Source organism: Mobula birostris, chromosome 9 (genome assembly GCF_030028105.1).
Source record: "Mobula birostris isolate sMobBir1 chromosome 9, sMobBir1.hap1, whole genome shotgun sequence".
Lineage (NCBI taxonomy): Eukaryota > Metazoa > Chordata > Chondrichthyes > Myliobatiformes > Myliobatidae > Mobula > Mobula birostris.
The window spans coordinates 54,314,228-54,329,171 of NC_092378.1; the positions used below are offsets into that span (position 1 = coordinate 54,314,228).

Below are 14,944 nucleotides of genomic sequence, written 5' to 3' on the forward strand. Positions count from 1 at the left end.
TCCCGGGTCACTCCCATGTCCCTCCCCCTTCCCGGGTCACTCCCATGTCTCTCCCCCACCCCCCTTTCTGGGTCACTCCTGTTCCCCCCTCTTCCCAGATCACTCCCATGTCCCCCATTCCCAGGTCACTCCAGTGTCTCCGCCCCGCTTCCTATATTACTGCAATGTCCCACCCCCTCCCCCGAGGTCATTCCTGTGTCCCACCCTTCCCTCCCCCCGCCCTTCCCAGGTCACTCCTCTGTCCCATCCTTTCCCTACCTGCATCACTTCTGTGCCCCTTTCCCTTCCCGGGTCACTCTTGTGTACCCCCCCACCTTCCCGGGTCACTCTTGTGTACCCCCCCCCCCACCTTCCCTTATCACTCCCTTGTCTCATACCCTCTTTCCCTTCCCAGGTCACTCCCTTATTTCATGACCCCTTTCCCTTCCCAGGTCACTCTCGTGTCCCGTCCACTTCCCAGGCACTCCCCTGTCCCACCTCTTTTCCCCCCCCACCCTGGTTCACTCCTGTGTCTGTCCCCTTCTTGGGTCTTTCCCATCCTGCCTTGTCTTGGCAGTCCCTCTGATGCCCCATCTGCACCGTGCCAAGTGGTGGCCTGTGTCAGGAGGCTGCTCGTCCCACCTCACTTCCTCGTGCTCCCTGCTGGTAACCATGCCCACCTCACCTCCTCGTGCTCCCTCCGGTAACCACGCCCACCTCACCTCCTCATGCTCCTTCCAGTAACTGCGCCCACCTCATCTCCTCGTGCTCCCTCCGGTAACCGCGCCCACCTCACCTCCTCGTGCTTCCTCCAGTAACTGCGCCCACCTCACCTTCTCGTGCTCCCTCCAGTAACTGCGCCCACCTCACCTTCTCGTGCTCCCTCCGGTAACCGGGCCCACCTCACCTCCTCGTGCTCCCTCCGGTAACCATGCCCACCTTACCTTCTGGTGCTCCCTGCCGGTAACCGCGCCCTCTCTGCCGTCACAGAGCCTTGGCAGGCGAAGCGACTGCGTGGCACGCCTGAGCGGATCGAGCTGGAGAACATCCGTGTGTCCCTGGAGCGGGAGGAGGATCTGCAGGAAGTGCCCGAAGAGACGCTAGCCGAGCACAACCTGAGCAACGCGTTGCTCCAGACTGGCCAAGAGCCCAGCAGCAGGTCAGTGCCTGACATGGGGTGGGGGTTGTGGGGAGACAGAAAGACCACACAGTACTAGATCTTTCCGTGGGTCAGAGGATCTCCCATTGTTCATCGGATTCAATCCTAGTACTACCTCACTTCTCTGCGTTATCTAGTTTTTGTCAGTTCACATCTCACTCCTCTCTCAAATCTTACCCATGTCTGATGGCTCGCCCCTGTCTCACGGGGTCTGGTTTCTTTCTCGCGTCTCGCCCCTGTCTCATGGGGTCTGATTTCTTTCTCAGGTCTCGCCCGTCTCACGGGGTCTGGTTTCTTTCTCACATCTCGCCCCTGTCTCACAGGGTCTAGTTTCTTTCTCATGGGTCTGGTTTCTTTGACACATCTCACCCCTGTCTCCCAGGGTCTGATTTCTTTGACACATCTCGCCCCTGTCTCGGGGGTCTGGTTTCTTTCTCATGTCTCGCCCCTGTCTCGGGGGTCTGGTTTCTTTCTCATATCTCGCCCCTGTCTCACGGGGTCTGGTTTCTTTCTCATGTCTCACCCCTGTTTCACGGGTCTGGTTTCTTTGACACATCTCGCCCCTGTTTCACGGGGTCTGGTTTCTTTCTCACGTCTCGCCCCTGTCTCACGGGGTCTGGTTTCTTTCTCACGTCTCACCCCTGTCTCACGGGGTCTGGTTTCTTTCTCACGTCTCACCCCTGTCTCACGGGGTCTGGTTTCTTTCTCGCGCCTCGCCCCTGTCTCACGGGGTCTGGTTTCTTTCTCATGTCTCGCCCCTGTCTCACGGGGTCTGGTTTCTTTCTCGCGTCTCGCTCCTGTCTCACGGGGTCTGGTTTCTTTCTCATGTCTCGCCCCTGTCTCCCAGGGTCTGATTTCTTTGACACATCTCGGCCCTGTCTCACGGGGTCTGGTTTCTTTCTCACGCCTCGCCCCTGTCTCACGGAGTCTGATTTCTTTCTCACGTCTCGCCCCTGTCTCACGGGGTCTGGTTTCTTTCTCACAACTCGTCCCTGTCTCACGGGGTCTATCTGGTCACATTTCTTTGTACTTGTCTTCGGTGTCTAATACCACAAAATAAAGTCAGAAAGTGCTGGAAACACTCAACAGGTTAGATTGTACCTGTGGGAAGAGAAATGTAGTTAAAGTTCAAAGTAAATTTATTATCGAAGTACATATACTATATGTCATCGTATACAATCCTGAGATTCATTTTCTTACAGGCATACTCAATAAATCCATAGAATAATGAGCAGAACAGAATCAATGAAAGACAGCACCGACTTGGGTGTGCAACCAGAATGTAATAGACAATAATCTGTGCAAATACAAAAAGAAAGAAATAATAATAATAAATAAGCAATGAATATTAAAAACGTGAGATGAAGAGTTCTTGAAAATGAATCCTTAGATTGTGGGAACGTTTCAATGATGTGGCAAGTGAAGTTACCCCTTTGGTTCAAGAGCCTGATGGTTGAGGGACAATAACTGTCATGAGTTCCTGTACCACCCCCCTAATGGTGGCAGTGAAAAGAATGCATGACCTGGATGGTGGGGGTCCCTGATGTTGGATGCTGCTTTACTCTTGATGGACTGGGCCGTATCCATTACATCTGAAGATGGCGTGCTGGCTGCCTTCAAGGGAGTGAATCCAAGGAAAGCATCCAGTCTGGACAGAGTACATGGCCAAGTACTGAAGACCTGTGCTAACCAACTGACTGGTGTGTTCACGGATATCTTCAACCTCTCGCTCCTGCAGTGTGTGGTACCCACCTGTCTTAAGCAGGCTTCAATTGTACTGGTGCCCAAGAAGAACATGGTAACCTGTTTAAATGACTTGCCCAGTGGTACTTAAGTCCACAGTGATGAAGTGTTTTGAGAGGCTGGTGTTAAAGCACTTCAGCTCCTGTCTGAGTGATGACTTGGATTGGCTCCAATTCACCTACCAAAGCAACAGGTCTACAGCAGATGCTGTCTCGTTGACTCTTCGCACAACCCTGGGACATCTGGACAGCAAAGATGCATATATCAGGATGCCCCTCATCAATTATAGCTCGGCATTTAATACCACCATCCCCTCAAAACTAATCAGTAAACTTCAAGCCCTGACCCTCAACATCCCCTTGAACAATTGGATCCTGGATTTCCTCACTTGTAAACCCCAGTCGGATTGGCAAAAACATTTCCTCCACAACCTCCATCTGCACATGTGCACGCAGGGATGTGCACTTAGCCCCCTGCTCTACTCACTTTACCCCTTTGACTGTGTGACTAGGTAGAGCTCCAACACCATAGAGAAGTTTGCTGATGACATTATTGTTATGGGCTGTATCAAAGGTGGTGATGAATCAGCATACAGGAAGGAGTTTGAAAATTTAGCTGAGTGGTGTAATAACAACAACCTGTCACGCAATGTCAGTAAAACCAAGGAACTGATAGTAGACTTCAGGAGAGGGAAACCAAAAGTCCATGAGCCAGTAATCATCCGATGATCAGAGGTGGAGAGGGTCAGTAACTTCAGTTTCCTACGTGACAGTATGTCAGAGGACCTCTCTTGGAACCATCATATAAATATAATTGAGAAGAGAGAACAACAATGCCTCTACTTCCTCGGGAGTCTGTGGAGATTCGCCATGTCACCACAAACCTTGGCAAACTTGTATAGATGTATGGTGGAAGGTGTGCTGACGGCTGCATTACGGCCTGGTATGGGAGCACCAATGCCTTTGAGCTGAAAATCCCACAAAAAATAGTGGATTTCTCACTGAGTGATCAGTAAAAGGTACAGGTGCCTCCAGCACTTGCACCACCAGGTTCAAGAACAGTTACTACCCCTCAACAGTCAGGCTCTTGAACAAAAGGGAATAACTACACTCATTTAAGGACTCTTTTATCTTGTTATTTCACACTCGTTATTTATTATCTGCATTTTCACAATTTGTTTGCATTTTTCAATTCCTGATGTTTACAGTTTACAGATCCTGTTTACAGTTTACAGATCCTGTTTACAGTTACTGTTCTATAGATTTGCTAAGTATGCCTGCGGAAAAAGAACCTCAGGGTTGTATGTGGTGACGTGTATGTACTCTGGTAATAAATTTTACTTTGAACTTTGAATTTTGTACCTTTTGGAGGATTTTCTGTTCAAGGGCATTGGTGTTTTCATACCAGGCTATGAAGCAGTCAATCAATGGTAGTCTCCACCACACATCTATAGAAGTTTGTCAAAGTTTTAGATGTCATGCCGAATATTTGCGAACTCCTAACGAATTAGAGGACAAGCACTGCTCTGCTTTCTAAGAAAATGTACTTGAGTGCAGGACAGGTCTTCCAAAATAATAACATCAGGGAAATTAAAGTTGCTGACCCTTTCCACCTCTGATCCTCCGATAAGGACTGGCTCATGGATCTCCGATTTCCTCCTCCTGAAGTCAATGATCAGCTCCTTGGCCTTGCTGGCATTGAGTAAGAGGTTGTTGTTATGGCATCACTCAGCCAGATTTTTAATCTCCCTCCTATATGCTGATTCGTCATCACCTTTGATTCTGCCTACGACGGTGGTGTCATCAGCGAACTTGACTATGGCACTGGAGCTGTGCGTAGCCACATAGTCATAAGTATAAAATGATTAGAGCAGGGGGCTAGGCTCACAGCCTTGTGCTGGTGGAGGTTGTGGAGCAGATGTTGCCGATCTTATCTGACTGGGGTCTGCAAGTGAGGAAATTGTCATAGTTCCAAATTAGAGAGACTTTTCACCAGAACCTGATTAAGTCACTCTTGATACGTTACCTCTGCTTCGCCCCCTGCAGACACTGTCTGGTCTGTTTAGTGATTCCACCATTTGCTGGGTCTGGTGTGCTTGACCCTGCCTGCTCGTGCCGGGTTTAGAGTCATAGGGTTACACAGCACAGGAGCAGGCCCTTTAGCCCAGCTTCTCCATGACAACAAGAAGATGTGGAGGAGCTTTTGGAAAGTATCAAGTTGGATAAGTCACTGGGACCGGACGAAATGTACCCCAGGCTACTGTGGGAGGCGAGGGAGGAGATTATTGAGTCTCTGGCGATCATCCTTGCCTCATCAATGGGGACAGGAGAGGTTCCGGAGGATTGGAGGGTTGCAGATGTTGTTCCTTTATTCAAGAAAGAGAGTAGAGATAGCCCAGGAAATTATAGATCAGTGAATTTCTTCAGTGGTTGGTAAGTTGATGGAGAAGATCTTGAGAGGCATGATTCATGAGCATTTGGAGAGGCTTAATATGATTAGGAATAGTCAGCATGGCTTTGTCAAGGGCAGGTCGTGCCTTACCAGCCTGATTGAATTTTTTGAGGAGGTGACTAAACACATTGATGAATGAAGAGCAGTAGATGTAGTGTATATGGTTTTCAGCAAGGCATTTGACAAGGTACCCCATGCAAGGCTTATTGAGCAAGTAAGGAGGCATGGGATCCAAGGGGACGTTGTTTTGTTGATCCAGAACTCACTATAGGAAGGATGTGGAAACTATAGAAGGTGTGCAGAGGAGATTTACAAGGATGTTGCCTAGATTGGAGAGTATGCCTTATGAGAATAGGTTGAGTGAACTTGGTCTTTTCTCCTTGGAGCGACAGAGGATGAGAGGTGACCTGACAGAGGTGTATAAGATGATGAGAGGCATTAATTGTGTGGATAGTCAGAGGTTTTTTCCCAGAGCTGAAGTGGCTGGCATGAGAGGGCACAGTTTTAAGGTGCGTGGAAGTAGGTACAGAGGAGATGTTAGGGGTAAGTTTTTTACGCAGAGAGTGATGAGTGCGAGGAATGGGCTGCTGGCAACAGTGGTGGGGGCGGATATGATAGGGTCTTTTGAGAGACTCCTGGACAGGTATATGGAGCTCAGAAAAATAGAGGGCTATGGGTAACGCTAGGTAATTTCTCAGATAAGGACATGTTCGGCACAGCATTGTGGGCCGAAGGGCCTGTATTGTGCTGTAGGTTTTCTATGTTTCTACAACCATGATTCTCATCTAAGCCAGAACTATTTTCTCGTGCTTGACCCATATCACTCTAAACCTTTGCACGGTCATCATGTCTCAGTGGGCTAAAGGGCCTTTTCCTTGTGTTGTCTGGTCAGCAGGTCAGGCAGCACCTGTGGAAAGGAAAACAGACACTAGCCTTTTACCTGCCACATGTACATCGATGCACAACAAAGTTGTTTCATTTGCATCCAGCCAAATCAGCGAGGATTGTGATGGACAACCCGTAAATGTCGTCACGCTTCTGGCACCAATGTAACATGCCCACACTCACTAACCTACTAACCAGTACAGCTTTGGAATGTGGGAGCTACCGGAGGAAACCCACGCAGTCCAGGGGTGAACATACAAACTACAGGCAGCTGGCACTGCTAAGCTACTGTGCCGTGAAATTGAGTTAATGCTTCAGGTTGAATCCTTTATCAGAACTTAGATGTGCACCTGAAGAGTTGTGACCTGCAAGGTTGCGTGCCTGGTGCTGGGAGGTGAGCAATCCTTTATCGACTGGCATGCAATTGATGGGCTTCTTTTGTTCTGTATCTTTTCTATAACTTTGATTCTCTTCTGGCACTGGTCCTGCCAACTTTGCGTCTTTATTCTGTCTTGCCCCGTGCATCGTGTATAGCGATGTCCAATTTCCATCCAATGTTGCAGTCTCTGCCGGCTGATCTCTCCTTCCCACGACTACTGACACTCTCAAATCCATGGAGATGCATATCAACTTCAGGAGAAATATGTCAGGAGAATTTCTGAAAGCAATTCGGGGGGCACAGGCCTGACAAATTTGTTGGAATTCTTTGAAGAAAAAACAAGCAGGATGGACAAAGGAGAATTGGTTGATGTTCTGTGCTTTAATTTTCAGAAGGCCTTTAACAAGGTGCCACACATGAGGCTGCTTAACAAGCCATGGGCCCATGGTATTACAGGGAAGATTCTAGTATAGATAAAGCAGTGGCAGGAGGCAAAGAGTGTGAATACAGTTAGCCTTTTTCCAGCTGGCTACCAGTGACTAATGGTGTTCCACAGGGGTCTGTGTTGGGACCGACTCTTTTTATGTTGTATGTCAGTGGTTTGGATGATGGAATTGATGGCTTTGATGCAAAGTTTGCAGATGATATGAAGATAGGTGGAGGGGCAGGTAGTTTCGAGGAGGTAGGCTACAGAGGGACTTAGACAGATTAGGAGAATGGGCAAAGAAGTGGCAGATAGAATACAATGTCGGGTGGTGTATGGTAATGCACTATGGTAGAAGAAATGAAAGGGTGACTAATTTCTAAATGGAGAGAAAATACATAAAAACTGAGGTGCAAAGAGACTTGGGAAGTCCTTGTGCAGGATTTCCTAAAGGTTAATTTGCAGGTTGAGCCTGTGGTGAGGAAGGCAAATGCGATGTTAGCATTTATTTCAAGAGGACTAGAATATAAAAGCAAGGATGTAATTTTGAAACTTTATAAAACACTGTTGTGTCTCACTTGAAGTATTGTGAGCAGGTTTCGGCCCCTTAGAAAGGATGCACTGAAACTGGAGAGGATTCAAAGGAGGTTTACGAAGATGATTCCAGAATGGCTTGTTATATGAAGAGTGTTGATGGCTCTAGGCCTGTATTCACTAGAATTCAGAAAAATGAGGGTTGACCTCATTGAAACCCATCGAATGATGAAAGGCCTTGATAAGAGTGGTTGTGGAGAGGATATTTTCTATAGTGGTAGTGTATAAGACCAGAAGGCACAGCCTCAGAATAGAGGGACATCCTTTTAGAGGGGGAATTTCTTTAGCCAGAGAGTAGTGGATCTGTGGAATTCTTTGCTACAGGCAACTGTGGAGGCCAAGTCTTTATGTGCATTTAAGGCAGAGATTGATAGATTTTTGATTAGTCAGGGATTGAAGTAATATGGGGAGAAGGCAGGAGATTGGGGCTGAGAGGAAAATTGGATCAGCTAAGATGAAATGGCAGAGCAGACTTTGTGGGCCTAATGGCATATCTCTGGTCCTATATCTTGTGGTTTTATGATCTATTATCCATACCCTGTCTTTTTTTTTGTTATCCTATTATTTTTAGTTGTTGAATGTTGTTATTTTTTGTTGCATCTCATGTCCTGACCAACACATCACAGCAAATTCCTAATACATCTAAATGTAAATGGCAAATAAGATTGACCTTTGACCTGACCCTCAACAGTCAGGGCTTTGCTTATCAAGTGACCTCTCTGGGTTCAGTTGCAGCAGCTCCGAGTATGAAATGGAGGAGGACGAGGAGGAGGGTGAGGACGAGGAGGTGGAAGAGGTCCAGGAGGAGGAGGAGAAGGGTAAGGAAGGTGCAGTGGCCCCCTCAGTGGATGGCCTTCCATGGGGAAAAGCTGCGGAGATCCATCAGATGCTGAAGGACCGCCCAGAGGAGGACACGGAAGCCGAGAGCGAGGATGAGCAGAAATCGGAATCCAGTTACGGTGAGAGCCGCGGGTTCCAGGACTTGCTGTGGAGATGGTAGTCATTAATGTCTGTGGGGACACCATTTGAAAAGACTATCTGAACCCTAGAACTGCAGGGAGCCAGACCTAGTTACAACTAGTACCAGCTGTCATTGGTCCAAGGCCCAGGCATGCAGAAACATCCATGCCTACTGAGTAATGAGGGAGGTGTGTGGAGTTTGGCACCATGAACGTGTGCTTACTGAAGAGCTAATCTAGAGATGGCTCAATGGGCAGCCATTGCACTGGAGACAGGAGTTGATGTGATGGGATGGCTCAACCGGCAGGTTGATTATACTGGTAGCACAAGGTTCTGTAGGATGGTTGAAATATTGTAGGTACAGAACATTGGGCAGAAGCTCATGTACTGAAGATAAGGGATTCCATGGGGGAGTTAATAAACTGTGAATATACGGTGGGGTGGGGTTGGGGAGTTAATAAACTGTTGATATATGGGGGGGGTGCGTGGGAGTTAATAAACTGCCGATATACGGGGTTCAGGGGGAGTTAGTAAACTGTCGATGTCTGGGAGGGGAGAGTTAAACTGTTGATGTGGGGGGGGGGATCGGGGGAGTTAATAAACTGTCAATATACGGGGTTCAAGGGGAGTTAATAAACTGTTGATGTGGGGGGGTCGGGGGAGTTAATAAACTCAATATACGGGGTTCAGGGGGAGTTAATAAACTGTTGATTTACGGGGGGGATTGGGGGAGTTTATAAACTGTCAATATACGGGGTTCAAGGGGAGTTAATAAACTGTTGATATACGGGAGGGGAGAGTTAAACTGTTGATGTGGGGGGGGGGATCGGGGGAGTTAATAAACTGTCAATATACGGGCTTAGAGGCAATTAATTCACTGTGGAGATCCGGAGTCCAGGGTGTGAGGAGCTACATTCTCAGAATACTGGGGAGGCTCAGAATACTGAGATGAGAAAGCTCTTTGTATGAAAGAGTATTCTGCTCCGAGAAGGACTGTGTAGGCACAGTCAGAGAATTCATTTTAAAAAAGAATGAGCTTCTTGATACTTAAGGAATTGGGGCTTATGGGGATAGAGCATGAATTGGACTGAGTTAGATCAGCTACTCTCCTGCTGAGTGGCTGTACAGGCCTGAAGAAGCAACTGTAACTCCACCAGCGACTGATTCCTCCGTTATTGTGAGTAATCTGCTCCTCCGGGGAGATTGCTAATGGCTGTCAGGTGTCTGTGGATCAAGAGTGATCTGCAGAGTATAGCAGTATGGAACGTGATTGAATTCCAGATGTCTTTCATGGGTGTCTGTAGACATGCTGTGGTTCTGGACGGTGACACAAAAAGCCTTTTCGGTTTGTGCCAGGTGTGATCTTCGCAGGGAAAGTGGCGTGCAGGTCACCACCCTCCCACTCTCACCCTCCCAATACCAGAAATATTACCCTTTGCCTTTCACCAGCACCAGCTTGATGTGCAGGGCTTACAGTGTGGTGGGTGGGACTGTGCCTGGATTGGTTGGGCGGTAGCTGCGTGGAGAGCTCCCTTTCTGCACCTGAGGTGGCTCAGACCTTGAGTAGCGGCAGGGCAAGCAGTGAGACTCACCTCAAGAACAGAGACACAGTCAGGCAGGCAGGAGGCAGTGGGTGAGGATGTGATTCGTTGGACCTAAGGTTGAGTGGCTGCGTGAAATTCACTGAGAGGGATAGAGAAGGTCTGGGGTAATGTGGTGACTCCACATGTCAGTGTGGGCTTGTGGAAGATTATAAACCCACTGCCCTCACTGCCTGATCCCTATCTCGGCAGTCTCTCAAGTGGCCATTAGCGCCTCTGGAATCTCTCTGGATTTGACCTGGAGTGATATCTGGGTTGGGAGGGGGGTTATTCCCTGGAAATAGGCAGGACAGGGTTGCTCCTCCTCAGGCCTATCAGGGCCAAGTTTTTATTTGCCGTGCATGGACGGTGTCAGGAGGTCGATTGCCAGCTGAAGGCTGCTGTCTGGAGCACAGGAATCGGAGTTGGCCCATTGGATAAATTCTCCACTCTGTGCATTACTCCAGACTCCAAATTACTGTCTCGGACAGTGCTGGGAAATGGAACAAAGGGAAGTGAACTGCTGACACTGTCCCAGTTAGTGTAGGTTGGAACAGGCAATGAAGGGACATCTAACAGTAGTCTAGCAGGGCGGGGATAAGGCAGCTCTTACCATGGCTTCACATCTCAACCTGGCCTGGTTTACCATGGCTGTCACACCCCAGCAGAGGCAAGGGGCAATTGTAACGCCAGCCCAGAGGCTCCAGCTAGGCTGCCGGTTAAGGACTCCCAGCCCTCATTTAGGACTGACCTCCGGCTCTTACACCAGGCCGGCCGCCCTGAACTTCCTGCACTAACTGTACTTCATCTTTTCCTCTGCCCCACTCTGTGTGTGTGTGTGTGTGTGTGTGTGTGTGTGTGTGTGTGTGTGTGTGTGTCTGTACCCGTGTGTGGATATTTTTGGGATGTGCGTAAATGTGCATTTATCTGTTTCTGACTACATATGTGTTTTTCTAATGTATATATTTGTATACGTATGTGTGTCTCATGGCTGTGTGTGAGATTGTATGTCTACGTGCATCTATGTATAAATCTTTGTGGGATTGTCCATGTATGTGTGTGTATCTGCGCATGCGCATTTGTGTTTGTATGCATATGTGTGTGTGCCTGCCTTGTATCTGCATGCACGTGTGTATCTGTGTGTGTGTGTGTGTTCTTCCCTTTCCCTCCATGTGTCTCTCTGAAGAGGGTGAATACTGCCCCTGGGAGAAGGAGCTCCAGTATGGGCTCTGGGTACATCAGCTCTCTGAGGAAGAGGACACCCATGTGTTCCGAGGTATCTTTATTTCTCTGCAAGTACACAGCTCTGCAGAACTAATCATGTGCACCAGCCCCTCAGGGTGCGCAGCCGCTGCTTTGTTGACTGCAGGGCAGAGGCTAGAGCTGATCAGCCGATGACAGGTGGAACAGAAATCCAGCTGAAAGGGTACAGGCTTCCCGGTTGTGGGGGGGAAGGCAGGGCAGGAGATGCCAGCCTGGGTTCATGGTCCAGCTACAGCCCCAACTGGTGTTACCTAGGACAGACGTGATCAGGGCAGGGGCACAGCAAGCTAACTGGAACGGGGACCGTCACACTGACCATCACTGCATGCTGAATGTCACACCGACCATTACGGGACACAGATCCTTTGAGCAGTTGCAGAAGATTCTCAAGAAGGAGGGTGAGCAGTCAGAGGACCAATAACATGGGTAGAAAGGGGGAGAAGGTGTTGCTCACTGAGTATAGAGAGTTAGGGAAGAAGCTGAAGAGCAGGACCTCCGAGGTGGTCATCTCTAGATTACTCCCAGTACCATGTGCTAGTCAGGGCAGGAATGGGATGACAGTACTGTTGAATGAGTGGCTGAGGAAGTGGTGCAGGGAGCAGGGTTTCAGGCTTCTAGATCATTAGGATCTCTTCTGGGAAAGGTATGACCTGTAAAAGTACAGGTTACACCTGAACCTGAAGAGGGGACCAACATCCTTGCGGGTAGGTTTGCTAGAGCTGTTAGGGAGGGTTTCAACTAATTTGGCTGGGGAATGGGAACCAGAATGATAGGGCTAAGAATGGGAATGTTAGTATACAAATTGATGCATTGTGTAACGGGACCTTGAGACAGGCAGATGACAGGCCAAAATGACAGTCAATGGGATGAGTTGAAATGTAACATGGGGGCAAAATTGAAAGAGATGATGAATACAGGACTGAAGGTGCTATATTTGAATGCACACAGTGTACGTAATAACATGGATGGTCTTGCAGCGCAGTTAGAGATTGGCAGTTCTAACGTTGTCAGCATCACTGAGCAGTGGCTGAAGGAAGATTATAGTTGGGGGCTTAACATCCAAAGGTACACATTGTATCAAAGTGACAAGCAGGTAGGCAGAGGAGTTCGCATGCCTCTGTCGGTAGAAAAATGAAATCAAATCCTTAGACAGAAGTGTCATAGGAGCAGAAGATGTAGAATCCTTGTGGATGGAGTTAAACTGCAAGGATAAAAAGACCACGATGAGAATTATGCTCAGGCCTCCAGGGTGTAGGATACAAAATACAATAGGAAATAGAAGAGGCATGCAAAAAGGGCAATGCTAAAATTGTCAATGTCAAAATTAAGATTTCAATATACAAGTGGATTGGGAAAATCAGGTTGGTGCTGGATCCCAAAAGAGGAAGTTTGTAGAATGCCTACAACATGGCTTTTTAGAGCAGCTTGTGGTTGAGCCCACTTGGGGAAAGGCAATTCTGAATTGGGCGTTGTGGAATGAAACAGATTTGATTCGAGAGCTTAAGGAAAAGTAAACTTAGGAGGCAGTGAGCATAATTTAATAGAATTCATCCTGCAATTTGAGAGGGAGAAGATAAAGTCAGATATATCAGTATTTCAGTGGAGTAAGGAGAATTACAGAGGTATGTGAGAAGAGCTGGCCAAATTTGATTGGAATGGGTCACTAGCAGGAATGATGGCAGGAGAGAATTGAAAAGATGAAACATGAAAGTATGCTAGCCAATGTTATAAAAGAGAATATCAAAAAATGGATTTTTCTCAGATATATAAAGAGTAAAGAGACAAGAATGGGTATCAGACCCTGGAAAATGACACCAGAGAGGTGGTAATGGGGGACAGAGAAATGGCAGATGAGCTGAATAAGTATTTTGTGTCAGTCACCAGCAGTATGCCAGAAATTCAAGAATATCGGGGGGAGGGGTGGTGACAGAAGTGTGTGGAGCTTCTATTACTAAGGAGAAAGTGCTTGTGAAGCTGAAAGGTCTGAAGGAAGATAAGTCACCTGGATCAGATGGACTACACCCAGGGTTCTGAAAGAGCTGAAAAGATTTTGGCGGTATTGGTAATCATCTTTTAAGAATCATTAGATTTTGAAGTGATTCTGGAGGACTGGAAAATTGCAAATGCCACTCCACTCCATAAGAAAGGAGAGAGGCAGAAGGAAGGAAATCATAGGCCAGTTAACCTGAATTAAGTAGTTGGGAAGATGTTGGAGTCCATTATTAAGGATGAGGTTACAGGGTACTTGGGGGCACATGATAAAGCACACCAAAGCAGCATGGTTTCCTTAAGGGGAAACCGTGCCTGACAAATCTGTTGGAATTATTTAAGAAGGTAATAGGCAGGATAGACAACATAGTCAGTGGATGTTATCTACTTGAATATTCAGAAGGCTTTTGACAAGATGCCACACATGAGGCTGATTAACGAGGTAAGAGCCCATGTTATTGTCAAAAATATATTGGCATGGATAAAGGATTGGCCAGCTGACAGGAGGCAAAAAGTGGGAGTAAAAGGAGCCTTTTCTGGTTGTCTGCCAGTGGCTAGTGGTGTTCCACAGGAGTCAGTGTTGGGACTGTTTGGTTTCACGTTATATGTCAGTGATTTGATAACAAAATTGATGGCTTTGTGGCCAAGTTTGCAGATGATACAAAGATGGGGAGAGTGGCAGGTAGTGTTGAGGAAGCAGAGAGTCTGCAGAAGGACTTAAATTGGGAGAAGTGGCAGGTGGAATATAGTGTAGGGAAGTGTTTGGTCATGCACTTTCATAGAAGGAATAAAGGCATAGACCATTTTCTAAATGGGGAGAAAATTCAAAACTCCAAGTGCAAAGGGACTTGGGGTCCTTGTGCAGCATTCCCTAAAGGTTATGTCAGTGGTAAGGAAGGCAAATACAATGTTAGCATTCATTTCAAGAGGGCTACAATATAAAAGCAAGGATGTAATGCTGAGGAATTATGAGGCATTGGTCAGACCACATTTGGAGTATTGTGGCCCCTTATCTAAGAAAAGATGTGCTGGCATTGGAAAGTATCCAGAGGAGGTTCATGAGAATTATTCCAGGAATGAAAGGGTTAACGTATGAGGAGAGTTTGATGGCTGTGGGCCTGTACTGGCTTGAGTTTGGAAGAATGAGGAAGGAATCTCATTGAAACCTATGGAATATTGAAAAGTCTAGATAGAGTGGATGTGGAGAGGATGTTTCCTGTAGTATAGTGGGTGAGTCTAGGACCAGAGGGCACCGCCTCAGAATAGAGGGATGTCCATTTAGAACAAAACGAGGAATTTCTTCAGCCAGAGGGTGGTGAATCTGCAGAATTCATTGCTATGGACAGTTATAGAGGCCAAGTCACTGAGTATATTTAAAGTGGAGATTGATAGGTTCTTGATTAGTCAGAACATCAAAGGGAGAAGGCAGGAGAATGGAGTTGAGAGGGAATATAAGTCAGCCATGATGGAATGGAGGAAATACTCGATGGGCCAAATGGCCTAATTCTGCTCTTATGTCTTAAGGTCACACTGGCTGC

At 47.4% G+C, this 14,944-nt stretch overlaps 1 protein-coding gene across 10 annotated transcripts in view; it reads left to right on the forward strand.

The window, feature by feature from the left end:
* Positions 1 to 14,944, forward strand: part of LOC140202766 (protein-methionine sulfoxide oxidase mical3a-like) — a 311,216-nt gene that overhangs the window by 202,472 nt on the left and 93,800 nt on the right. For 8 of the 10 annotated variants that reach the window (XM_072268078.1, XM_072268077.1, XM_072268082.1 and 5 more), the window contains 3 exons: positions 970 to 1,138; positions 8,344 to 8,573; positions 11,341 to 11,430. In XM_072268078.1, coding sequence (XP_072124179.1) covers positions 970 to 1,138; positions 8,344 to 8,573; positions 11,341 to 11,430 — 489 coding nt within the window. The remainder of the gene's footprint in view (positions 1 to 969; positions 1,139 to 8,343; positions 8,574 to 11,340; positions 11,431 to 14,944) is intronic. The other 2 variants (XM_072268085.1, XM_072268086.1) reach the window with 1 other exon arrangement.